The sequence below is a fragment of the Pseudochaenichthys georgianus genome, chromosome 5 (genome assembly GCF_902827115.2).
Source record: "Pseudochaenichthys georgianus chromosome 5, fPseGeo1.2, whole genome shotgun sequence".
Classification (NCBI taxonomy): Eukaryota; Metazoa; Chordata; class Actinopteri; order Perciformes; family Channichthyidae; genus Pseudochaenichthys; species Pseudochaenichthys georgianus.
This window is the reverse complement of record NC_047507.1, coordinates 25673800-25700949: the sequence shown is the minus strand read 5'-3', so window position 1 is coordinate 25700949 and position 27150 is coordinate 25673800. Positions and strand designations below refer to the sequence as shown.

Genomic DNA, 27150 nt, shown 5'->3' with positions numbered 1-27150 from the left:
TTTTTTTCACCTGCAACATTATATCTCATTTTATCTCACAGCGTTTCTTTCTCTCCTCTATCTCTCTCCTCTCTACCTCTCACCTGGCTCTTTCCATTTAATGATCTGCAGGACACATATTGTGTATTCAGTTTTAGATTGAACTTTATTGGAAAAAAACACACCAGTGAGCACAGATTTAATGCAAGAACGAGTGTGAAATACTCCTCTGAAATCCAGCTGCACAAGGCTGTTAAAATTCACGAGAAAGACTCAACACTCGAACACTGAGACACTCTCGCACGCAAGTGTGTGTCCGTGCACATACACACTCGACTTCACACGTCATGAATGGGGTACATTCTAACGTCCAGACACACACACGCACACAAAATGACTTACATGTAATATTAAAGAAGAAACAAATCTATCTGGACTTCCAATTCCCAATTTGATCCCATAAAAGTGATATTTACAATCACACTGTGACAGCTCAGTCGACCTGAACAGGTCTTTAATATTTGAAAAAAAGAATATTTTGTTTTGTTACTTTTCCCCACCCAAGCTTTTTGTATCAATTTGCAGGCCCTTAGGCAAAGCTACCATAACATCAAAGCCTGCGCTGAACCTACTAGAAGTTAATATCTTTCTACAGTACAGGGCCCAACGCTTATTGGCAAAAAAAGGAACAATTTGCAAGCCAGAAATAAATAAAACAGCAACAACAACAACAACAACAACAACAACAAAAAGGCAGAAAAAACACAAAAGGAAATTAAAATGATTAAAGAAGAGGAAGAGTATATTTTTTTCTTTTCATTCTAATTAAAGCTGGATGGGGTCCCTGAGGGGACTTTGATGGTGACACAGAAGAGGGGTGCTCTACAGCCCGGCCTGTATCTGGGAGGGGGGGGGGGCAGAGACACACAACTCAGAGAGGAGGGTGGGAGCGGGAGGGAGGGAGGGGAGGGGGGGCTTTATAAGTGCTTGGCAAATTTAAAACAGCGAGAGGACTGCTAATACATTAAGCGGCACAGACAGCAGTCATCTATTAAAAAAACTCTGATCACAAATTATTCTAGAAATTATAATTACATTGACAAAAAAAGGTGGCGGTGATGGGGTTGTGGAATGTGTATGTGTGTGTGAGGGGGTTTGTATGTGTGTGTATGTTATTGTATGTTAAGTGTGAACTGTGTTTCAGTGTGTGCATCAGAAGAGGGGTTGAGGGGATAGGGGTTGGAGAATGGGGGGGTGAGGGTAGACTCTTCAGTGTCGATTTTTGTCGACAGGATCTGAGCATGATCTTCAGTTTCAGGTGAGGTAGAGTGGCTTGTCCCTGCCAATCATGCTGCCACTGGAGAGCAATAAATTCAAAAGCACAGATTAGATTACACACAAAGACAAAAGGGTACAGAAGAGAAGGATTCAAACAGGAGAGGAAGTATTTATTCCTTTCATTGTAAATATTTTGTATTCCCTGATGGTCAATAATGAAGCCGAAGCGCCATCTATCTTAGCTTTCCTGCTCTTAGCAAACCCTGTAAATGTAACGAAACATTTCATAGCGTTGTAGCACCAACACTTGGAATACCTTCCCGTGCTGCAACACTGCGTGCCTGCCAAAGCGTTTAGTACAATAACAGTGGAAACTTGTGTTGGGAACATCTGTTTTTTTACTGCTGTCTGACAAACACATGACAAGCTCTATTATCTCACCATTACCTCTCCAGCTGTCTCCTCTCTCTCACTGGAACGGAGCTGACACTTTTCAACACTTACATTGTGAAAGCAAGGGAGAGACGTCTGACAAGAATACATATACGTATTTGTAAGGGAGCTCGGGTCCTGACTTTGATAGGATCTGTCTATCTGAAAAACTCAAATCGAAAATAATTCCCACTTTTTATTTTTCCCGTTTAATATATCAAACAGGAAGATAACATTTCCATTTGATTGAACTCAATTTGTCTCCATTCAAAACGTCCATCACAAGTCTAGGATGTAATGAGTTGCAGTAACAGAGCTTATTGTGGAAAAGCATATAAAAGCGTCTCAGCTGACCTGCAGTGGTTGCCACACTCCCGATTGCAGTATTCACCGTCCCAGTCATGGCCCTGAGGCACTCCAGGGCCTGGACCAGGGCCAGGGGCTCCTGGAGACTGGGGGCCCCCAAGGCTCTTCTGATACTCTGACTGGAGGTGGGAAAAACCCTGGAGAAAGAAATCAAACTAAGCCACCATCTTAACGTATAACATGATTAAAAAAGGAGTTGTGTCTCAGTGTGTTGCTCTACCTGCTGCCCAGGAGGAGGGGAGTGCAGAGAGGCCTGCAGCCCCATCTGGTGAGAGATGATTGGCTGGGACTGGACCTGCTGCATGCGGATAGGCTGGTTGAGGAGCGAGCTCTGGTGCAGGGAGAGCTGCTGGTGGGGGTGAAGGGGAGGGCTGATCTGGAAGGAAGAGGGGGGAGAGGCACTAATGCTGGGCAGCATCTGCGATTGGCTGAGCGTCTGGGACAGGGCGTGGCGAGGGGCGTGGCCTGCGTAGCTCTGCAGGTCGGTGAGGGGGAAGCTCCCGGGCCCCAGGTAGGGCGACGATGGCTGGGGGGAGTGTGGCACGCTGTACAGGGGCTGGTTGGCTGGCATCATATGTGAAGAAGCCTGGCTGGTTTGGGGACCTTTTGTCTCGCCGGGATCGTTATATGTCTAGAGAGGGGGCAGGAGAAGGAACATGATTAGATTTATTGTTCAGATAATTAGAGTTTGTCACAGTGTGGTTCATTTTTGTTTTGTTTTAGGTCTCACGAATTAGCTTTTGCTGTGAAATTAAGTATTTGTGTGATAACCCTGAAATAAAATGGTTTGGATAATGTGGTATAATTGTTGCTTGTTAACAATCGTTTCTAGTCATGTTGACATATAATCTACAAATGAAGGCCAAAGCTACAAAAATACTGTAAGACACAAGTTTTAATAAACTGTAATTATACTGATTAGATACATCCAGTATTTACTGAAATATAACAGTTTGCACCTTGCCAGAGGGTTCATGTAAAAGTTATAACTTCAATATTTATGAAATGTAGATCTGTAAGATTTATTTAATTTTGTATTTCTTGGTGTAAATAAGTCAAAGTAGTTTTACACCGTTCTTTCCAGAACTTAACATGCATTTTAACAGTATGCAAATTATAGGACAAGTTTAGTTGCAAATATAGAACAAAAGCTGATATCAAAATGATACAATGTCCTATGATTCTTTGAGCCTCCTTTTTCCCACAGAGATATATCTCTCAGGGGAAAGTTTTCAAAACAATGGAGCAAAAGAAAAGGAGCAGCTGGCAAATTCAAAGAAAATTATTTAAATATTTCATGAAAAATGTAAAAGTGACATGGCTCCTCTTCCAAGACACTTTAATCTGATGTGAACATGCAGTTTATAATTCTATACTATGTATTAGTCATATGTTAAGCCATTGCTGCTAATGCTACCCACGGTCACCACCCTTTTCCCCCTCTCTTTATTTATGTATTCCACACAAACCCCTGTTGACGCTGCGACACCCGACACACATTCATTCTGCAGCTTTTTCTGTCTGCCTTTCTTTTATGAGGTGGTGTATGTATGACATACATCCAGTGTTTCTCATTAACTGTCAGACGGGCTCGAGTGATGTGTGGCGGTCTGCTACTTAGTAATGGCTCACATCCATCCCTCTGAACCCATGAAATAATCAATGGAACAGGATGGAGAGATGGATATAAGAGAGGGTCAGATGCATTTGCAGGGTCAAGTGGAAGAGGAAATACTGAGGAAAAGGTGTGAAGGGAGAGGGTGGCTGTGATTTCTTTCACCTTGGAACTAAATATTTTAGGCTTATATTTGCAGTGTATTGAATATTCATCATAGGAAATATATGATGTTTGTGCAGATGTAAGGGGATTGAAACATTTATGAAATCTCTAAAAGTGAGTTTTTTTTATTGAGACTTTTTTTAAATGACATTCTGTACTTTGGAGATTTAGGATTGAAATGAGCACAAGAGGAGTGCCATGACATAAAGTGGGAAGCAATCAAACTTTTGTTTTTTCTTCTTCTCTTAAACAAACCAACATGCGTCACCAAACAAAAAGGCAACAGGTGCACGCTGAAGATGCGAATCCTTCAAATGATACTCCAATTACCTCCAATTCCACCCGCCCCAATTCACTTTGAAAAGGCTCCTTCATTGGTAATTAACAAAAAGGAGAGTCACGTTGAATCATGAGATTCAGCTCTGCATTCAGATTGGCTGGTCCTGAATGAGCGAGGAGGGGGGGCTGCAGGGTTATTTTTGTTAGTCAGTTTTTTGACTGGCAATCTTCCAACATATAGCATCAATCAAGCCTCTGTATAGGAGCTCTGACATGAATGTCTAATTGCACCAAAGACAAGAGATGAGAATAGTCTTTTTAGTTGAAAGTATGCCACAGTGAAGAGGCTGATGAATTAACTATTCATGCCTTAATCAAGGTGCTTGTTTTTGGCCCATGAGCACGAGAGGAAGTGTGGCGCTGTGCGGAGGGGAGGAAGGAGGACGGGGAAGAGGGAGGGGGAAGAGGAGGAGCCTGGTATATGCTAATGCAATTTAGAGTTGTGTTCCGAAAACAATGCAGGATAACGGAAATGAAATGCAGTGTAAAAGCAGAATGAAACACCCCTGTACTATGGTAACTATAGTGAAAATCCCTGAAAATGTACAAAGACTGCAGCATATTAGATATAGCATGTTTTTTTTAAATATGTTACTTTTGCAATGTGGTTCATATAATGTTCTGGGCTAAACTAGAGCAAAGAGAGACCAGTAAGTGTGAGAAAACCTGAGGCAACACATTAGTATCCCATCAGGGAGGACAGCAAATGATAGGTAATGCCTCTAACATGTGCACACTAAAGAGCTAAATAGCACGCACACACAGACGTGCACTGCTACTTTTCATTTCACCCCAGGTTGCAAATTGGGTGTGTGTGAGGCCTAATTGTCACTGTTCTCCACTGAGCACACTCGCCACACACACTCGCCACACACACACACACACACACACACACACACACACACACACACACACACACACACACACACACACACACACACACACACACACACACACACACACACACACACACACACACACACACACACACACACACACACACACACACACACACACACACACACACACACACACACACACACACAAACCCCTCAGTGCAGCAAGTGGACCCTTTCCGTGGAATAAGAGTGAAAGGAATTTCTGTCTAATTTATCATCCCTTATATCGTCGCTGACCCATGTATATCAAAGATGTGACCCCCGTGGTTACCTTGGAAACCAGACTGGCTCTGTAGGCGGCCAGGGCTTTCAGGTACTCCTTCTTAGCAGCCTCTGTTTTCCTCTTGTAGTTCTGCAGGAGCAAACACAACAACAACAAGGATTTATTACAAGGTGACGCCAAAGGCTAAAATAACCCTGTGGTCCAAACTGTGGAGGAGATTTGAGTCAAGATGTGATTTTTGTGACTTAGCCATTTTCTCTGTGATGAAAAACAAATGAAAAACATCCATGGCACAGCTATCAAGTAAAGGATATTTGACCATATGCATGATGTCTCTGCTTTTTAGTCATTTATTTATTCAAAATGTCGAGAATGAAATGCAGAGAAAGCTTGTATGCACTTCAAGATGGAGTTTGACATATTATGGAGCTAAATGAGGAGTGAGAAGCTGTTTGTCATTGTTGCTTTCCAGCCTCTTCCTCTATTAAGGCTGTTGCTCATCTTTTAATCAGAGCTGATGTCCCAGCAAATCATTCAGACGAGGAGAGCAAAAATAAAAGAATTCAAAAAAGCATTAGCAAAGAGGCAATTGCAAGCCTTCTGAATGAACCTCAAATGATGCGTTAAGACAGGGAATTTGAGTTAATGTCATCACATGTCACTCACAGGCTCTTTATAGCTGCCATTGCCTTTTGGAAGCGGGGAAAACAAGTCGCAAAAAGTCCACCCTTAAAATCAAAGAGGAAGACTCAGATCTCAGCTCATCTCTCGCGCATTTTAATATGACGAAGAAAGTTTGTTTGTGTGTGTGTGTGTGTGTGTGTGTGTGTGTGTGAATGCAGCAGGTAATTACTGATCCTCTGTGAGAGACTATCTGTGGCTCCGTGGACGGGGTCATTTCTTTCCAAGAGGTGGGGTAGAATAACCATTAAGCATTCATGTGTTGCCAAATGCACAAAGGCTGGCAGCAGCTAACACATAGAGTCAATAAACAAACAGACATACACAGAGAACAGCAAACAAACCTGGATGAAGACGGATACAATCTCTTGCTCAAACACCTGATGTTTATCCTCTCACTCGTCCCTATTTACAATATTATTATTATTTCCCCTTCCGTCATATAGATTCAGGTATTTTAAGAAATAACCGCATTGAACACGAAGCTTTAAATAAGGGAATACACTATTTTTAATAAAATAGATAATCCCCCTTAGAAAATGAATTACAGCTCTTGTTAAAAAAAAAAGAAATGACAACCTAACCCCTTAAATATTGATGGATACATGGCTGCCTCTTTAATGAACCCCAAACTTCTCCCAGCAGCTTTAATTCCAAATCAATTTAACACAGCTAATGACGGATACTTTTAAATAAATTACCATGCCTAAGGATGTCTAATTATTCGAAAGTGAGTGGATTCATTAGCAATTGAAGCCGTCAGAGGCTGCAGGTCAGTTGAAATTAAAAATAACAAAGCTGCAAGGGGAGAGCATATGCCTCCATCGTAATCCTGACACAGAGGTGTCCCGCCTGAATTAGCCCCTAATTGTACCTTAATGAAATGTTCTTGTTTGATAACCAGTTAATTACAGGAGACAATAACTCCGCACCCTGCTGACACTGAAGGGAGTGATTACCCCGACGACCGAAAAGCCGAGCGACCGATGAAGGAGGAGGAGGAGGAGGAGGAGGATAAAAATGGGAGGTAGAGAAGGTGGAGAGATTCGAGTGGTGAAGGAAGGAGAAGATACGTCAAGAATAAAATAAAGAAATAAAAAAACTGTGGATGTGAAAGTAAAACAAAGAGACAAAAGAATTGACAGAAAAATATATATAAATCTTTGGATAGATGCTAAAATGTAGCTTGTATGCGGAGTATAACATCTAAACATACAGGCTAAACTGAGTGACAGTGTTTTCTTCCTTCTATCTCTGACCTTTCACTGATACACAACTCCAACACAGCAGACTCAATTAAATAAAGCTAAGGTCTCTCCTCTCTCCTACCAAACTCCATTATCACTGTTCCTCTCCACTGCTCCTAAAAAAATTTGATCTTAATCTTTAATAGCAAAAACAAGCAAACATGTTATTTTGTGTTTCTAGGGCAGCTTTAGCATGTAGTCACCTTGAGGAATAACGCAGCCCAAATAACGCATTGATCTAGCGCTATAAAACAAGGGCCTTCGGGAATTAAAAAATGCTATACAGCGTGCAGGCATCCGAAAACATCTTAATAAAAAGGAAAATATGAACATAAACATGAATTAAAAAAAAGACTTAGTTCTACACACTCAAGGGCGACACTGGAGAATACACAACAATGTGTGCAACATGGGGAAAACGCACATTGAAGCTTAAACGAATCACAAAAAGAACACAAATCACGACAATGACACTTCTGATCGTTTCTTCAATAAAGTACAGCAATAAAACGAGCTGCCTTCAATGCCTTTATGTGAATTCGGCTGCATGGTGCGTTTGAGAAGTACTATAGGTAATTGGAAACAGGGGCCACGTTCTAGTTAAAACAAAGCTGTGTGTAGGGGAAGGGCTGTGTTTACATTCTGGTGAGCCTTCATGGCTCCAGAGGGTCTGACTGTGACATTATAGAACACACCTCATCGGTCCTATAGAGATTACATGACAGCCGATGTTGGAAGAAAAAAAGGAAAGAAAAACCATAACAGCATAAACATTAACAGTCAACGAGCAGGGAATTAAAGGTGTTTATTGAATATGTTTAAGGTCTCTGGAATGAGAAGTTTTCACTCTAAATGCATTTTATCATAATGATTGGTCATTAATTGTGGATAGACGATGCTTTAATATGTTGTTAACACCAAAGACATACATTTTAATATCTTTTGACCTAAAAGAGTATTAGCAGGCAGTAGCTGAATTGGTTGCACTCTGTAAATACATGGTTATCAAGTTTATCCATTTGCTATGCAGGAATAAGTGACAGCGCTAGTCACAGAGAATAAATAGAGCAATCACAGTGTTATTGCCCAGACAGGGTCCTACATCTCATTCCATAATGACATCATTACCTCAAGTTAATTATGTGTCTTGCGAGGTGACACGTTTGATTAAACATATAAATGCACAAACAAATAAAAAAATTAGCTGTTGAATGGCACAATGAATGGGCAGATTTTTATTGACGGAATTGCCCTTTTGTTAGTGTCGTCTCTGTTCACGGGTAATACTGTGAAGGACAAATGCATTTAGTAGTAGTGAGAGACAGAGAGAGAGAGAGAGAGAGAGAGAGAGAGAGAGAGAGAGAGAGAGAGAGAGAGAGAGTGTTACATCTACAGTGCAAAATCTAAGTCAAAAAAGAAGCCGGGACACAAAGGGTTAAGAAGCACAAACAATAACATTTCAGGAGCAGATGTCCTTGAGGCAAAACCAAGGACAAGGCAATTGCTAATCTTGTATTCCCAGCATGATCAAATCACCAGGCAACAGATATAAATAAAAGGACAGGAAATGAGGAATTCACATTCAAGGGTGTCAGCGGCAAAATGAAGATTCATGGTGAAGAGCCCCGGTGAAGGCGGCAAAAATTAACTGCAAATAAAAGGGACAGACGGCCTCCAAAGTCCAGCGTATAAAGTAGGTTTGGTGGGAGAAAACACACACATGCTAGATAGGGTCTATTTTGACGGTGGCTGGGGCTGAGGAGAATGGGCTGCACTTTGTCATGGAGACAGGTGCTTTTATTTGACACCCAATAGGCTGTGCCCTGACTGGATATTCTAAAAATATGAGTCTGCGCATGATCATCAGACTGTCTCGTTCTCTATTCATTTCACACCATCATTTGTTACCGCAAACACATTGACTTTGGTCTGAAAAGCTGAAATGAAACAGAAAATGTGCTGCGTGGAAATGCACTTTACTGCAGCACATGTTGATGTAGTTCCCTACGCTCAAGTCAGGCTGTAATAAAAATAAAATCGACTCGTGAAAATATTCAGGGCCATATATCTATCAACACTGCTAATGGTAACACACTTTCCTCTTCTTTCAATGATGTTCATATGAGGAATCACATGTTACATATAATGGAAAATGAAGGTAACGAAACCACACAGAATCGGATCAATCTCATAGTCATATGTTCAAACAAGAAATATATAAAAGTGCCTTCCCAGCACCAAATACAAGACAAATAAAGTTAGCAACAAACTGGTGAACATGGTATTTACCAGCTCAAATTGAAGATAATAATCCCAGGAGTGGGTGGAGACCAATAACAGACACTCCAAAGATCAACTAATGTAGATGTACGGAATATAAATGTACCTGTTTCTGCTCCTCTCCCAGTCCGTCCCACATGGAGGCCACTATCTTGGATACGTCTCCAAAGGTGGCGTTGGGATTCTGTCCTTTAATGGCTGCCTGGGTGTCTCTGAAGAACAAGGCATAGGCTGACACAGGCTTGGTCGGCTCATTGGGATCCTTCTTCTTCTTCTTTTTTTGGGGTTTGGGCTTGGGCTTCATCATCTCTGAAGACGGCCGCTTCTCTCCCGTGATCTGGAAGACCATCAAAAAACACAAAAAACAAAACGACTTATTGACACTGCAAATACAACGCTTTCTAATTTGGTGGTTAGTTATTTTATTGCAGCGCGATTCACTGACAGTAACATTTTGACACCGCCACTGGTTGACCGCATTTATTTTTTTTCCGCCTTACTTTGTCAGAAATAACATCTGTTAGTTGAATTTATCAAACCTTTTCAAATTCTTATTTTTCAGTTGTTCAGCAAGTCATAAATCCTGACTTTCGAGCTAGGGGTGAAAGGAATTTTAAATCGCCTGCTGTATCTGCTCTGGCTTTGATGTGGTCTCAGATTGAATTGGAGAGAGCAAATGGTATTACTTACTGATAGGAGAGATGGTAATCATTTGTATTCACGAGATGTGAATGAGAGATGTATATGCAGGGAAATATATATTTTCTTTAACTAAAGGATCATTTCATACTGTATCGCTGCATGCTGGTGGAGCATTTAAATACACAGATGAATCTGAAACACTGTGGATGTGGCAGATTCAATTATACACTCATTCGCATTCCCCTGATAGAAACGAAGCAAATCCACAGAGACATTGGTTTGTGGGCAATTTATGAAAGCAGTTTTACAGATTTATACAAACCGAAAGACTGTAAACAAGTATCCTTCTCTTATCATTTAAATAAATTAGTGATTAAAATGAAGTGTAGCTCTCAAACCAGATTGTATATAACATTAATGACTAAATAAGACTGCCAATACTTTGTATCTGTGTTATTGATGATCAGCCAATTACAGTATTCATCACATCTGTAAATAAGGGCGGTCTGTTCTCTTGAGAAAGAAAATGCAGGAAATTCCTAAATAACTTAAGAGAAAAGGTTTCACATCGTTTCTCATTTCATGTGTCTGTAAGTGTTTGGAAATTAGAAAAAGAGAACATTTTAATAACGGTGTCTACACCCAGAATCAATCATGAAGACAATATCTTAATATAGTTTTCTTTTCTTAATGTGACACCACAATCCTACACTAAATGACATACTCATATAAAACAAAGGAAATCATGGCTTCAGTTCCATTCAACAGCAAACGTGTGCAACCAGGTGAGTTTCCCAGCAAACCCAATAACAAGCACACGCATGGCTACTCCTGTTTGGATTCCACAACTAAAGTCAGCATGCAAACCATCTCTGACTGCCCTCGCCTCCTACTCCACTGCTATAAGCCGGACATGCGTTTCTACATCAGTACCTTCGAATGAGGATCAGTCTCCTCTTCCTGATTGGAGCTTGAGGGAGAGGGTGTGGCCGATTTACTCCCGGGAGGAGAGGGAGAACCATGAGGCAGGGCACTCCTGCTCACATGAGGGTTTAGCTGGGTCAGTGCACTCATGGGGTTGGGCAGTATCGGAGGTGAGCGGTTTATCAGGGAGTGGTGACGGGCGCGGTCATAATGAGCGCCGTCTGGGTGCTGGTGATGGTGTTGCTGTTGTTGTTGTTGGTGGTGGTGGTGGTGGTGGTGCAAAGCCATCTCCTGCATCTGGGGCGAGAGAAGAACACCAGCTTTACTATTTGCTCCTCTACTCAATGTTATGAAAGTATGCCAATTAGCCAAATATGCAAAGACTTGGAAAATAGTTTGAATAAATATGCATGTGTGTTAGAAAACAATCTATAATTGAGGAATGAGGGAAATGTGTCTGTTGGAAGAAACTACACACACACAAAACCCCTCGTGCAGGTTCTCATTGTTAAACTAAAGCTGGTCATTGGAAAGCTTCTCTTTTTGTTTTCAATTGTCTTTTGCCAATACAGTAGCAGGCCATTTGTTCAAACTTGCAAGTTTGTGGCCAAGTTAATTTATTTTACTTCTTTGGTACCTGGCTTTAGCACATTTTTGAATACTGGGAGCAAGGTCAGCTTTATATCTCCCAAAAAACATATGTTATCTCTCAACCCCCACCAACCAACACAAGTCACTCAGACTTTTAAATAAATCTACTTTGCTTCCTATTACCATTCAATCTTAACTAACCAGACAAGAAAAAAATGAATATAGCATCTGTGAAATTCCCCATAGTTTTCTGAAGGTTAATTTTGAAGCCTGAAAGCCTTTGGGTGTAGGCCTGCTGCCATATTGTCAGTTAACAGAGCCAGAATATCTAGATATCAATGAGTTGGAGGTGGATGGAAACTGATGAGTGCAGAAGTCAACACGCCAAGCTGTGATAGGCTCAGACAGCTGTCAATCAAAGAAATGTTTCTTGTTAATGAAAGGTATGACTATTAACATACGAATAGGTGAAAACAGCCATTAAGAGCTTAAAGCAGCTGTAAAGTAGTATTTTACACATGCTCAGAGACCCCCCCTTAGCAAAAGCATTTATCGTCTTTGAACTTATAATACATTTTCTCTTTTATTTTTTATAGTGTGTGGTTGAATCACTCATTTGAAATGGCAGATGTTTGCAGCAATTCTCTCACTACAATACCATCTCAGCACCAAATGGCAGACAGGAACAGGAAGCGAGCATCTTTTGAATGTTGGAGAGCATCTAAAGAGCCAGATATATTTCTCAGGACTTAGTGAGGACCCAAAACAGAGCTAAAATTAGATTGGAATTATTTTGGAATTAAAAAATATCTTTTTCCCCGATTTAAGTCAAAGCTTTTACACTTCTTCAAATGTCAAGCCAAACGTTGGATAGCTTCACAAAAATGTGCTATGACACCTTATCACTTAACTCAGAATTAAATCATTTGTCAAAGGAGCTTTTTATTGCAGTTAAAGGTAAAATCCATGATTTACTTTCACTTCTATTTACATCTATAAGTAATCACTAAGTAGTGCAATAAGTGCAGGCCCTCCAGGGTCCTTGAGACATGGTGACCTGGTTGTGTTTGCGGAAGACTTCAGTTCCTGCTTCTGGAAAGTTTAAAGTATAGATCTGCACCTTGCAAAGCTATCATCTATGGAATTGATCAACAACCCTATCAACCCCCTGTAGATGTATTATGCTCACTGCACGCTGTGAAAGAGAAAAATATCACTTAGTGCAAAGTTAAACACCACCTTTTTCTACACTTGGGCCTAGAAATAGCAACAAAAGTGGAACTCGCAGCTGGAGAAAGCCCCCCCGCATAGAGAACACCCTTCAGAGTGATTACAGAATCAGACCCTCACAAAGTTCTGCTCTTAGCCATCTTAAAAGATATTCAATAATAACTACATGAAAGCTTTTTCTTCAAGATTCATCCGGACAGAACATGAACACGGACCAAAGGATGCTTTTAATGTAGGCATAAATGGGAATGTTTGGCAATTTACAGATCAGAAAGTGATGAACCAGCATTTGTTAGCTCTTTGAAACATTTATGAGTTAAATAATACATTACACATTAGTGAAGTGCTAAAAAGATCAAATTGAAAAGCATATGAAGTCTTGATAAACACGAGCAGAGGTTCAAAGATGAAGGCTCGGCTCTCTAATCATAATTGGTCCCAGTAGATTGCTGGAATAAAAATGCACAACAAAGTAATGTAGTATGAGGCTCTGGCCTGCTTTGAAAACTCATAATATTCACACGACATTAGATTCTGTGTTTGCCTCAGCAGCTGCACACAAAAGGCAGACATGAACAAAGACATTCCTTTTGCATTTCAAATAACCAAGCTCTAACCTCCCCCCATCCACAGCAATCGACAACTTCCAATAATAATTCAAAACACCACCACTTCTTGAAACATGAGAAAATAGCTTCAGCAAAATAAGTAATAAGAAAGCAGGGGGAAATAAGAGGAAGAAAGGGAAAAGAGAAGGAAATAGAAATCCATTAATTTTCCATTTGCTATGGACTTGCTCTTTAAGGGTCCTCACAAACCAAGAAGCATTGAAAAACCAATTAATCAAACATGAATGGCCTATCATAGCTATAGCAGATGCATTTCCATAGCAACAGCCTCCAGGCAAAATTGTCACCCTTTAATCTGAGCCACACCATGTTTAATATAAACAAGAAGCAGACATGCCGAGCAGAGGAGTTCACCGGGGGAAGGCAACGTGGCATTATGGGCACTGAGTGTCGTAGAGGCAGAAACTAAAAAAGGGTCACTTAAAAGCTCTTACAGACTTGCAAACATTTATTTTCAAAGTTAAATTGAAAGGGTTTAAGACACATTGTTTTCATTTGTAAAACCATGTGATATGCGACTCAATGGGGATTGCAGTGGCATCTTATGAGTCCAATTGCATACATTTACATAAATAATCAAAATTATTCCGTTTTTCTTGGTTTTATTTTAAATCAAACACACATTTCATTTGACATTCTTTATCTTTGCTCATATTTCAAAGCGTTGAGTCAATTTTCATTAGAGCCGAGTGCTCTGTCTAAACGAATGAAGCGGTAAGTCACCAGAAAATACAGAATCAAATGAAATATTAGCTTTGAACATTGTTACTGTAAAAACAAAGCAATGCAAGCAGAAAGAGGCTGATTCGTATGTTTGATTACCTTATGACTGTTACTAAAATCAATGCATGCAGTATAACACCTAGAGGATGTGTGCTCATTAGACATAATCACAACAATCCTACTGAGATAATGTACTCCTAATAGCTCTTATGTCATTATTTAATACGTCTCTGGGTGCTTTTAGTTAGTGCTTTCACCTGTACGAGGCAGAGAGAGCTAGAAGTTATCACATAGCGCCATCAAGCCTGAGCTAAATAAAGCGAGCGGCAGACGGCTGTACAAATATTATGAAAGAATCTGACAAAGGTTGCCGGTTGCCATAGGTACTGTATGCTAATTCCTAATGGTATCATCCGGGAAAAAAAAGGGGGGGGGGCACAGTGAGTAGCAGGACTTTGGTCACTGCTCTCTGCCTTTATTATCTAACACATACTGACTTTTTGCGGACTTTTGACATAGACGGACAAGAATACTGATTTGTATTTCCGGATACATGATGTGACATACTGTGACGCAGTATGGAAATGATGTTATATTTTTGAGCAGCATAAACGTGATGGTTTTGGGTTGAGAAAGCTAGCCTGGAAGTTATCTTATTACATGTCGAAGCAGCCAACTCTTCTGTTTGTTCTGCTGCATTTCGTGGTACTAAACCAATAACTGCAAACTTGAGCAATGCAGTGCCCTAAAGTTATATTTCTTCCATATTTAGATTATTTATAAAGTTGGATTCTGAGTTCTCTTGGGAATTGTCAGGGCTGTGCTTAACCTCCAGCAATGTAGTTGTTTGTTGTAAAGCCCCAGGAGATCTCTCATAAATGGAGAGGAGGAAAAGGCAAAGGAAAGGAAAGAGGACACTGGAACAGACAGGCAGAAAGACATAAGAGAGAGGAAACAAGTAGGGGAACAGCATGAAAAGAGACACAACAAAACCACATGACCTCGGTACTAAAATCCATCTGCAAAGTTAGCAAGGGGACAGTTAGATATTGCTTTGGTGATGAGCAGCCAGGCAGGCCTAAACTGTGATGTAAAGCCAGGAAACTCGGTGCGAACGTGTTCCTCTGCCATCGTTGCGCCTGTCGTGTTTGTATTCACATCTTGTACATCATAGTCAAATGGGAGTCAAATAACAAAGGCTTTCCAATTATGTGTAGCACATTGTGTGTGAGATGGAATATCACAAAGCCATTGTTCGCCTGCTCCTGCTGACCTTACCTTTGAAATGGTTTCACGGCCGCTCCAATTGCCTGCAGCATTTGATTTAGCTAAGGGGATTTGACCACCAGCACAGAGATGAGAAAAGGGGAGAAGAGAGCCCTGTGCAGCTACAAGGGGAAAGAGGAGAGATCCACACTGCAGGAGAGTAAAGCAGCTAACCTTGCTCCGTCCTCATGGTGATTATACCAGTGGCATCTGTTTCATCTTTTAAATAAGCAGGTTGATTGCTATGCAAGGTTTTATTGCCCTGCCATCCTATTAAACCAGTCTCTTGATGCTTAAGAATCAATACATGTTGTGCTTTAACTTTTATCATCATCTAAAAATAAATTAATAAATATTCAGTGTGTCAGTTTTTAATTAGGTGCAGACTCATTTCTCTTTCAGTACTTAAACATGTAAATTGAAGGTGGAATGTGTTTGCCAATGATAAGAATTTCTTCCATTGCATTATGTATTTAAGTATTTCGATTTTTAAAGAAACGTCACCCGTTGAATTGCTTTAATCTGTGCTAATATACTTTCAGACCCCCCCTCTGTCCCGTGCCGCCCTGTTTGAATACACAGTTATCAGCGCTCCTGTTCTAAGAGTCCTGAGACTTTCCTCTCCCCACTCGCTGCTTGACTGGAGCCATCTTGTTTAGAGTGATGGCTCACTCACACAGGTTCACGGCTGCTATTGTAAAATCACCCAGCGTTTAATTGAAACAAATGACTATAATAATAGAACATTATCCCTGCAGGCACCCAGCCATGACAGCTTTAATTAGAGGCGCGTTCAAGACTGATCCTTCAAAAGCACAGCCGCAACACGTGGTAAACACGCCTTTAGGTAGGGAGCCAACCCTGGGCCTCGCAGCGCTCAAAGCTACTTCTCATTCACCCCGAGGGCAAAGCACTAACAACTCTGTTCCTCAAAGAGCCTTCGAGCCTCCACCTCTCCCTTCCACACTCTCTCCTTCTTTCTCTTCCTCTCTCTCCCTTCATCCATGTCTTCGGTTTATCAAGCTTATATATGCCCAGGAGGGTCATTTACACAAGCTGTGGAGAATTAATGAGAGAGTGGATTTATGAATCATACGCTACTTAAGTATGAAAGCAAAGGAAAAACACTGCTTCTGTCTTCTTGTGATATCAGACAGATGCTAAGTACCAACATGTGATGGGCAGCAGATGTTTAAGAAGAAGACACACAAGTACCAAAGCTTCATTTGATACATTTCAAATAGTACTCAGGATGACTTATAGCTGTGATATGATGCTATGATCCAGGTGCTCTAGCAGCCAACTGTATTTAGCAACGCACTATTAAAACCTCATTTTATTTCACAGTCCCTCGGTGTTACCAAAACAAGGAACTGTAAGGTCACTTTTAATCGTTCCAATTACATGTTAGTCAAAAGGAAAAATGTGAAATAGTTGCTCTTGCACCTCCTGTGCTGAACTGTGATCGAGTAATTCATCTGGCAGGGGAACAGCAATACCTCACACACCAACAGCGTAAGGACATCATTATTTGTACTTGAAAAGGGAGAACAAGCTATTTACAAAGAACGTCTTGAGTAGCCGCACTGTTGAAATGGACTTTGCCAAACAGAGTCTTAGCCAACGTGTTTGGTATTAGTATTTTCATAAAACACCTAGGAATGACTTTTGAAGTTGTGCCTCAGAGATATGCTCAATTAAAAAAAAGGGTAGACCAGCAAATGGTACAACTTTTAAGATGTTTTACTTTGCAACCATTTGTGTTTTCTTTTTCTTTTTGTGTCAAGCACTTAATCACTATGCTATCTTGTATTATTAATTGTTTTGAAATACCATTATTATTTTTATTACACAATCCAGGAGTATAGCTTGGAGCGTTAGCACAAAGAGGCAGACGTCCCATTATGATTGACTGCTGGTTTGAACAGTACTGTACCCCCTGAACACCTCTCAGAGAGAATGTGTGGCAGCAACAAGGCAGTGGTTGATTTGCAGATAGTAATGTCATGATGTCCCCCTCGGCACCATCCTCCATGTTCCTCATTACTGCTAATGTCAGAACCTCCTTTGCTTTTATTCCCCCCCCCCTACCAGTTCTCTTTCTTGTTACCCAGTCTTTCTTCTTCTTCTCTCCCTCTCTCTCTTGTTCTCTCTCAGTGTCTCTTTCTCCCCCCGTGTCGCTCCCTCTCAGCCCGGGCGTGTCTCCGAGCTCACCTCACAAAGCACGGCGTCAGAGAATCAGAGCCTTGCCTGACATGACATGTAGGAGACGGTTGTGAGGAGCGGTAGGGACACACACTCCTGACAGCAGACGGCAGGGCTCCTCTGCTCCCACTAATGAGACTCCTGACTGCCGTGTCAAACACACTTTGTGTATGTGAGCATGCGTGTGTGTGTGTGTGTTTGTGCACGCTGGAACAACAAAAAAGAAAGAATGTAGATGCAGAAATAATGAACACAAAAACAAGAAAGAGCACACAAATGAAAAGTAGGTGCATACAGTACTGTGTGCGCCACACAAGTGAGTGCAGGTCATGGAAATGTGATTTTCATGTGTGTCAAATCCTCTCGGAGAAATGTCACACCTTTCTGACAGAAGCCATCCTCACCTTATTCTGCAGCTTTGAATTATCACAAATGCTGCAGCGGATTACTAAACAAATTAACTCATTGCAATTGTTATGGTACATGGGAACACACGGTTCACTGCATCACATCATGAGGTGTTTTTACTTCACTGATCACTTAGGTTCATGGTCAAGTTTTTATTGCTACCAAGACAACTCAGAAAATAGTTTTTGTAAAATAATAGAAAGAAAACCAAATGAGTTACTAGGAGCATCTATAAGTGAGTAAAAACCAAACTAAAAACAATATATTTTTCTACTCTTAAAGGTGGGGTATGTCATTTATTTCAGAAACACTTTTTGTCATATTCCATGGAATGCTCTTAACATCCCGATAGCAATGAATATATTAAATGCTTTGACAAAACATACATACCATTTTTTAATCTGTGGAAGCCGTAGCGCTGTAAAAAGCACGACCAATCATTTTAGCCGGCCCGGCTAAAATAACTGGATGGCCTACCTGCCTGTCAGCCTTCCATCTGTGCACAAACTTATCTCGTGCCCTCATTGGTCATGTGCGCGTTTGTGTGTGTTGGAGGAGGGGCTCTGTGGACACAGTGCTCTATCTAGACACAGCTAAGATATACTAAAGCCTATTTTGTGTCATTGGTATGGTTTTGGCTCACCTTTCCCTTTTATTCTGATATCAAATGTAAACTGTGACAATCATCTTATCATTCCTAGAAACATTTTTCTCCTACTTGAAACCATTAAGGCTAAGTGCCACCTGTGAATCCTGCCTGTAGCTTCTTGCCTCTTAATGCTGCATTACAGTAACACAGCGCATATGAACTGTGTAACATGAATACACAAAGTGCTTTAATCACCAGGCTCGAGCCACGGTCGTCCACTGGCTGGTGGCACAGCAGGCGAGACATCCCAGAGTGAGATGACACGGGACGACTCTCCGCCGCCACCAGGGCAGATTATTCCTGGTGGTGAACGCAGAATGAGCTGATGGATGGTTGAGATAGGGCACAGTGCAATATGGACACGATTTCATGGCATGATAAATCTCAGCAGGGGCCCGTGGCTAAGTGTAATATGAAATCCCTTATCTATGTATCTGCTTCATAACACTGGCTATCTGCTGCAGCTGAATCTGCCTTTGTTTCTTTAGCCTCAGTTCTCTGCTTGAATGCCACTGTTCACATCTACACTATGGAGGAGGACGCTGACAACAACATGTGTGCGATAACACATCTTTTATTTGCCTGTTTTTGAAACACGACGTGATGAATTATCTAAATGGAAAATTGTCACTGTGGAGATCCTCTTCCATTACCTGTGATCACGCTGATAGGCAGTGTTATTAGAAGGGATTCTGCATAGCACTCCATAATGTGGCTGACCTCTGTTTGTACAAAACAAGTTTAAATTAAACCTGCAATATACACGAAATGCAATTTGTCGCACAGCACTGATCCTTTTAAAGTTTGGTGTGTGTTATTTAACACCATCTCTTTAGAATATCTGATTAAAAAGAATGAAATTAAGTCGGCACCTTATCCTATGATTAGCTTAATCCGATAGGTTAATTGACTTTATCAGGGTGGAGAATATAGATGAGCTGCCGTTCCAGCCTGGATACAAATCCCCCCAAAATAATGAAATTGGAAAATAACCTATATTTCTTTTAAGATATTTCTTAATATACAACTACAGTTTCATATCACATTGCCAGAGAAATAAGGCACTTTCTCCCAGGAGATGAGAAAAGAATTGAATTTTTCCTTATCGGTCATCTATTTTTCACAGAATGCTATTACTTGCTGCCTGCCGTTGCTAAGCAACAGGAAATATTAATAGGACCTTTTATTAGCTAGGCTTTACCAGTGGAGTACTAAAATGAGGAAGTGGAAAACATGAATGTGTTACATAAATCTCTCAACCTTTCAGGGTTTGCACAAGTCTCTGTTTGTCCAGTGATTTATGGCTGTGATGTTTCATTTATGGGAGAGGGAGGTGTGAAATGCCAAATGGAACATTAGCCTAAGGGACAATTTGAAAATAAATAATCACAAAAAAAAGTGGAGAAAAGGGGAAAAGCAGTTTAAAGTACAGCCCCATTTTTCCTGCAGATTTCAAGAGGCCATCAAACAAGCAAGCGCTATTTTTTTGTTCAGCCAGAGGCATTGATCATTCAGAATCATCAATGCCTGAATCAACATTGGAATAACTAATACAAGTCTATCACCGCGCTTGTTGAACTGTGGTGGAAAGCGACAGACATTCCATCATTTTCCGCAGCCGCTCTAATCCCTTTAAAAAAATGACTGAAAATGAAGGTCTTTTAAAGGAGAAATAGGTTTTCTTCAACTGAATGAAAGTATAGAATAAGGCAAAGCCTCAAAGAGAAGAACGTCTTTAAAGGCTAAGGTAAGACACATTTAAAGTCCATATTGGAAAAGTCTAAACACATTTAATTACACTACTTCTGAAAAGTCACTTGATAACAGTCCAGGTGACGCACAGGACTATTCATTTTCTTCAGACTTAGAATTAGCAGTCCGAGATTTTCTCTATACATGCATCACCTTATCGCTAATCCACCTTTTTTCTCCGTTCCATGTTTATACAAAAACCAGCAGGTGTACAGTATGCGATAATACGTTTGCTGAGACCCTCCATCAGAGAGAAAACACATTAAAACACACCTCTGCTCTCTTATCATTAATTCATCCCGGCTTGTCTGTGACAAGTTCAGTTGACATTGCAGCTCATATTTCATTCACGCAGGCTTGGAGAGCGAGCACCTGTCAGGTTCACTTAATGCCTCGCTAGAAAAAAATAAAGAAAGGAAAGAAAACACAGGAATCCACCAACTTAACATGACAATCAGTGCGGGATTAACACTTGATAATTAACGCGAACAACTGCATATAAAGAGCCTGGGAGGAATTTCCTACATTTAAATGTTGCTAACAAAAGAAATTAAGAGTATGAATTTGAATATGAATACAGCCGGCAGACCACCGTCATTACAAATGAGCTGACCCTTATTCAGGCAGATTCACGTCTTGTATTCCGGAAAATAACAAATGAGATAATACCTGGGAATTTGATGGTGCTGAGGCTGCATACAGTATAGCAGTATATTCTGCTAACCATTTCACATAACATCCCCTGTCTGAATATACATTCATCATCTGTTACATATTCAAACCATCACACTTGAGCCAGTTTGATGATGGCTAATATTGCATGTATCATTGAGGAACATGAGAAAAATGTAATCAAAGATAATTGATTCCAGTCGCAGGCACAAGTCATATGAATTACAGGAGCGTCTTAAATATACCATAATTGAATGTGTAGCCTCTCTTTTCAAATAGATTGCAGATGTATTTGTCACAGCACAGGTGTGAGACTAATACAAAACTAGATTGGCTTAGGCAGGTTTAGGTGTAAGTAAAGACACAACAACAAGGCCATTTCACTTGTGAGTCTAGAAATTATTCACCACCAGCAGCAGCAGAGATGTGTATCTTTCTGGGCTCTATTGATAAGATCAATGCAACCTGAGCATGGCTATTAAATGTCTAATGTGTTTTGGAACTTGTAGATGTTATGACAGTGGGGGTATTAACAGACAGAGGCAGAGTGAGAGTGGGAGGGAGGCCCTGCCAAGTGCATCAGAGCATCAGAGAAAAGAGCTCTCTGAAAGATATCAGGTTTGGCCAGGAGGGGCTTCGGACTGCAACACAATAAGCATCAGAAAAAACGAAAGAAAAACCTTATGAATTGAAAATGTCTTCTTCACAAAATTAGGAGAGTAGAGTCAATTATGTCTTTCAGGTTTTGAAGATGTTACCACCTGGTTTGGTGGGAAAATGTGCTTCTATCTATCCATCCTGCTGTTCCTTTTAGTGATTTTTCAACTACTATACCTTTACAGGATTAGACTGGCAATATTCAATATGTTAACAAATCCCATGGCCCAAAAAAACAACCAACAACCCAAAGATAATGAATTTACTATAAAAGTGGACTAAGAAAAGTAAAATATTCTATTAGGAAGTTGGAACCAGTGACTTTTTGTGACTAGTTGACCTCTTGATTCAGATCTTAGCCAAACAATTTAAACACATACATTTAACTTCTTTACCATAGACATGTTTAGTGTCAAGTCTACATTTACCATCCTGCTAATACATGCTCACTAGCAAAGCAAATATGTAGTACAGTAGTCCGCAGCTGAAAACAGTCCTCAACAAATTCCAAATGTATTCCTGTTGGCTAAAAACTAGAGTCGACAGCCATTTTAGAGATATTTAAGAACATACACTGAACAAAAATATAAACGCAACACTTTTGTTTTTGCTCCCATTTTTCATGAGATGAACTCAAAGATCTAAAACATTTTCTATATACACAAAATAACCATTTCTCTCAAATATTGTTCACAAATCTGAAAAAATCTGTGATAGTGAGCACTTCTCCTTTGCCGAGATAATCCATCCCACCTCACAGGTGTGGCATATCAAGATGCTGATTAGACAGCATGATTATTGCACAAGTGTGCTTTAGGCTGGCCACAATAAAAGGCCACTCTGAAACGGGCAGTTTTGCTTTATTGGGGGGGTCTGGGGGGGTCCGAAAACCAGTCAGTATCTGGTGTGAGGGTGTTGAGATAGAATAACCTTATTTCACTCAAACGAATTATCTCTAAAATATCTAATAATGAAATCCAGGAGGTACAGAAAACTGGAGGTATATGCTCATTTTAAATAAGAGTTACCTCTTTCCTCTTTGCAATTTCTTCTTGCTTTCCTCCCCACAAACCCCCCCCCCCCCTCTCTCTCTCTCTCTTGATCCTCACTCCTCCTCTCTTCAACCAACTCTATTGCACTCTTTTCATTGCCCAGCTCACGTATTGAATCTGCCTGATGAAAACAGATCTCACTGCAGCACCACAATAGAATGGCTGATGCAGGAAAGATGAACCCTAATGGATTTTTTTTTTCAATGCGCTCAAGATTGAATATAAGGCCTGACCTCCAGATGTAGTGGATCCATTTCAACAGCAGAGATATTGTTTATAGTGAGGACACAGAAACACACACTTGGACACACACCAAACACAACAGCAGCAAAATCCCTTTTTATCTACATATAGCACTAAAGTACCGTTTTTTAGCAGTGGTAACCGACTCAAATTTGGATTAACCCCATGTAATTTATCTATCCATGTCAAGTGAGATATTCATTTTGATAGAATTTCATGTTTGAACTGCAGAGTTTGCTTAATTACTCTGCTCAACAGACTGTGTCAAGGTGAGGCTCCACTTTAATAGACACTCCGTTCTCAGCACAAATGAACCTCTGCTACGGTTTGGTAGTTTCGCCAGGCAGCCTATTTGACTTAGAAATGTCTGAATTCACTTTATATGCTGCCTTTTGCAGTGAAGTTGAAGCATAGCCCTACAAATGTCTCCTACTGTATATGTTCAAGTAGCTTCACCTCAGAGCCATATAACAATATCAAGGTTTTGGGGGTTATAACATTTGTACTGGTTAAATGCTGTCATTTCCTTTTGGCTTTCTCTTGATATATTTCCTTCTCAAAATTACCCCCAATGTGAACTTCATTTTCCATTCACAAAATGTGTTGCCCATATTTGTGTGTCTCCAGCTTCAAACATAAAGCATCGTTTAAATGCATGGTTATCAGAATGGCACATTTGTTTTGATTCAATGTTCATTGTGTTTCATTTCAAACATTTAAAATCTCATGCATTTTTACCGCACAACCTGATATACTCCGTCTATTAAAACCACAAAGTGGGGCCCAGCAGCTGTAAAAAATATCCTGACTGCCGAGCGAAAGACTGGCCAATCAACCACTGTCTCCACAGTAAAGGTCATGACCAACATGTGAAATGAATATGAAGATAAATGAAGCATGAATCCAATACCTAGGGGGAATATTCCACCATTATATATAATATACAGTATAGTATGCTTATATATCAGATATTTATGGAGTTGTATTTTGGCTTTATGCTGACTGTTGTTTAATCGTGTTCCCTCTGTTTATGATGATCATAATATTCACCTGAATGTATATCATTTTAACTGTATAACAGATTATTTTTGATTTTCATTTACATACACAAAGCATGTATCTGAATAATAATGAAGATGCCTCAGACAGAAAAAGAGCAATATAAAAAATCATTATTACGTGCACACAATGCATTCAATTACCAAAGAGACACAGCAGTCGGGTGTAGCTATTTCTGTATCTCTGTTTGATACCATAGTAAATAAAAAGCGAGTTATAAAGGTATAATATTCCCACCTTTAATCTCACCCTGAACACAAATATCTTTGCATATATAAATATTGTTGACCATGTCCTCTTTCTTTTATCTATTTTCTCATTGCTAGAATAAATATGCATTCACACATGTCCATATTTTAAAACAAAGGAATTTAATTGCATACAGAACCTAAACATTAAAGTTATCCAGTGAACCACAAATGTATATTTTCCAAAAAGATTACCTACCTCATTTAGACATGTATCCTATAGAGACTGCTAAATGGAAATCCTTGATTATTGCAGCCATACATAATGCTTCATGCATAAGCTTTACATATATCATTTGTTGTGATAAAAACCTGCTCTACTTCCTGCAGTCCTCATGAATGCAATTACGGTTTGGAGATGCTAATTTGTGGAGGAGCAGTTCTGTGTGGAGCTGAGGGAGTAATCAGAGCGTATTCATGTTTGAAGGCTTGACAGATTGACCGATGCATGCTGTCGAGGTAGATATGATGCTGATGGATTTACCCACAATCCCTTTCTCCATGCATCAGAGCTGACATGCCAACCGCTGAACAATCATTCAGTTCCCCCACTTAGCCTCCTTTTTCATGTCTTGAAAATTAAATTTACCTTACAGAGTTGTACATTTACAACTTGTAATACGTTTCATATTAGAGAACTCTTTCAAATGGCTGTTTTGGATGTCTTGCAATATCCAAAAAGCTTTTAAAATCATTTTAAAAGTCAAATTTGGTCACTCTCTTGTGCACGATCATGCGTGTGTATGTGTGTGTGTGTGTGTGTGTGTGTGTGTGTGTGTGTGTGTGTGTGTGTGTGTGTGTGTGTGTGTGTGTGTGTGTGTGTGTGTGTGTGTGTGTGTGTGTGTGTGTGTGCGTGTGTGTGTGTGTCTGTGTACATGTGAGGGTTAATAGATTGCCATGGTTATCTCAGATACATAAATGCACTTTTTCAAATGTACAGTTTTGGTAAAATCCAGCAGAGTTCAAAAGGTTTAGTTTAAGAAAAACCTCTTTCCACTGAGGCATTAATTAACTTTTTACTATTATTAAATCGTCCAAAACACGTGTGACCACCATTACTGAAGATATTCTCAGTCACCTTAAACATCCCTTTTTTAATTGGACCACAGTTTTCTGATGCTATATGGCCGTGGTGGAATGGTTTAATCCACGCTGTTCTACTCACCGAGGGCATTTGGCTGGAGACGAGGTGGCTGTCCTGGGCCAGCATGTTGGACATCATGAGTTCTGGGTAGGAGTACGGGTTGATGAGCCCATTGTGTTGCAGCGAGTGGCAGAGGTAGCCTGTAGAGTCGTGCTCCATCAGGTGAAGAAGAGAGGGCTCGGGGTGGTTTGGGGGAGTGATGGGGGGGATCTCGTAGTCCTCGTCCCCATTTCCACTGCCCGAACCGCCACCTCCTCCTCCTCCCCCGCCGCCGCCACTCTGACCTGTGTAGCTCTGAGGACACGAAGAGAACAACGTGAGAAAAAGGAAGTAATGGACATCTGTAGGCAACACTAACGCTAATTAATAACAATTTTTTTTCCTATGGGTCGCAGATGTAGTCATACAGTTGGATAAAGTTAAAAGATAAGGTGTAAAGTCAATCTTATGAATATATAGGCCATGTAAGAGGAGCAAATCCAAGGCTTAAATGTGTATACAACTATCCCATTTTGCATCGTCAGTACCACAAAACATGAGTATTGCATTACAAAATATATCAAGTGTTCCGATAAGCAGTCAAAGATACGTGAGCGTACGTGAGACGTAAGGACAAAAGGCAATTACAACTCTTAAAGTGCATTTTGTTAAGAAACATTTCATAAAAAATAAATATAGTTAGCAGTTTAAATCAATGTTCAAACAATGTGACAGCTATGGAGAGTTGTTCTCAGAGCAATAGCAGCTTAGCTTCATATGTATCAGTGATGTGGTCATTCAAAATACACAAACATTGTTTGTTTTTTAATAACGGGAATTGACAGTGCTTTAGTGCAATTCCAGTATCCATAGTAACAGTACACGTGACCATACCTACTTGCTAACAGTTAAGCTAACCTTAATTGTACGGATGTAGCAAAGGAAATGTTCTCCGCCTTCCCTGCATGTATATATATTTTTTACATACAGTCACCTTGATGTTAACTATTGCTTAGATTAAACTACAGGTAACCATAGTAACAGTAGCCGAGTGCAGCTTTGTGCCACATAGCCAGTTATTGTTAAAACTGATGTTCAGCTAACAACAAACAGAAAACGTTAATAACTGTTAAATCCGTGCTAAAGTGGAAATGGTACACTTTGTGGTGTCAGTATAGAAAATAGGACAGCTCTTTGTTGTTGTGTTTGCGTCTCCCTCATCCATTATTTTTCATATATCAGGACGTGTTGTGTCGCTTACAGAGTGTAAGATAGAAGGAAAAAAAGGTTGAATTTAATATTGACACCCCGTGGTTCTCAATTTCTTGCTGAGGACTCCAGGATATGAAATATTTAGCAGAGTAACCCTAACTGGCAGCTGTGCTAACTACCATTTAATTGTGTGAGACATTGTCGATTCAAAATAAATGCAAAACGTATTTATGCTTGGAAATACTGATTACTATATTGGTAAAAACATCCAGTTCTGTGGTCTACAGTTGATTCTTTAAAAATCTACTATATAAAGTCATATTTACAACATTTACGAGTGGTGTCAGTATCACCTTAAGAA

General features: G+C 40.2%; 1 protein-coding gene across 5 annotated transcripts in view; it reads right to left on the bottom strand.

Moving 5' to 3' along the window:
- Positions 1-935: 935 nt before the first annotated feature.
- tox2 (TOX high mobility group box family member 2) overlaps positions 936-27150 on the bottom strand; it is an 88336-nt gene continuing 62121 nt past the window's right edge. For 4 of the 5 annotated variants that reach the window (XM_071203177.1, XM_071203176.1, XM_071203175.1 and 1 more), the window contains exons 4-10: positions 25620-25892; positions 11081-11367; positions 9611-9854; positions 5345-5425; positions 2276-2686; positions 2044-2192; positions 936-1336 (exon numbers count right to left, since the gene is read on the bottom strand). In XM_071203177.1, coding sequence (XP_071059278.1) covers positions 1294-1336; positions 2044-2192; positions 2276-2686; positions 5345-5425; positions 9611-9854; positions 11081-11367; positions 25620-25892 — 1488 coding nt within the window. In that variant the 3' untranslated portion in view covers positions 936-1293. Of the gene's footprint in view, positions 1337-2043; positions 2193-2275; positions 2687-5344; positions 5426-9610; positions 9855-11079; positions 11368-25619; positions 25893-27150 lie in introns of all 5 variants that reach the window. The other variant, XM_034083730.1, reaches the window with a different exon arrangement.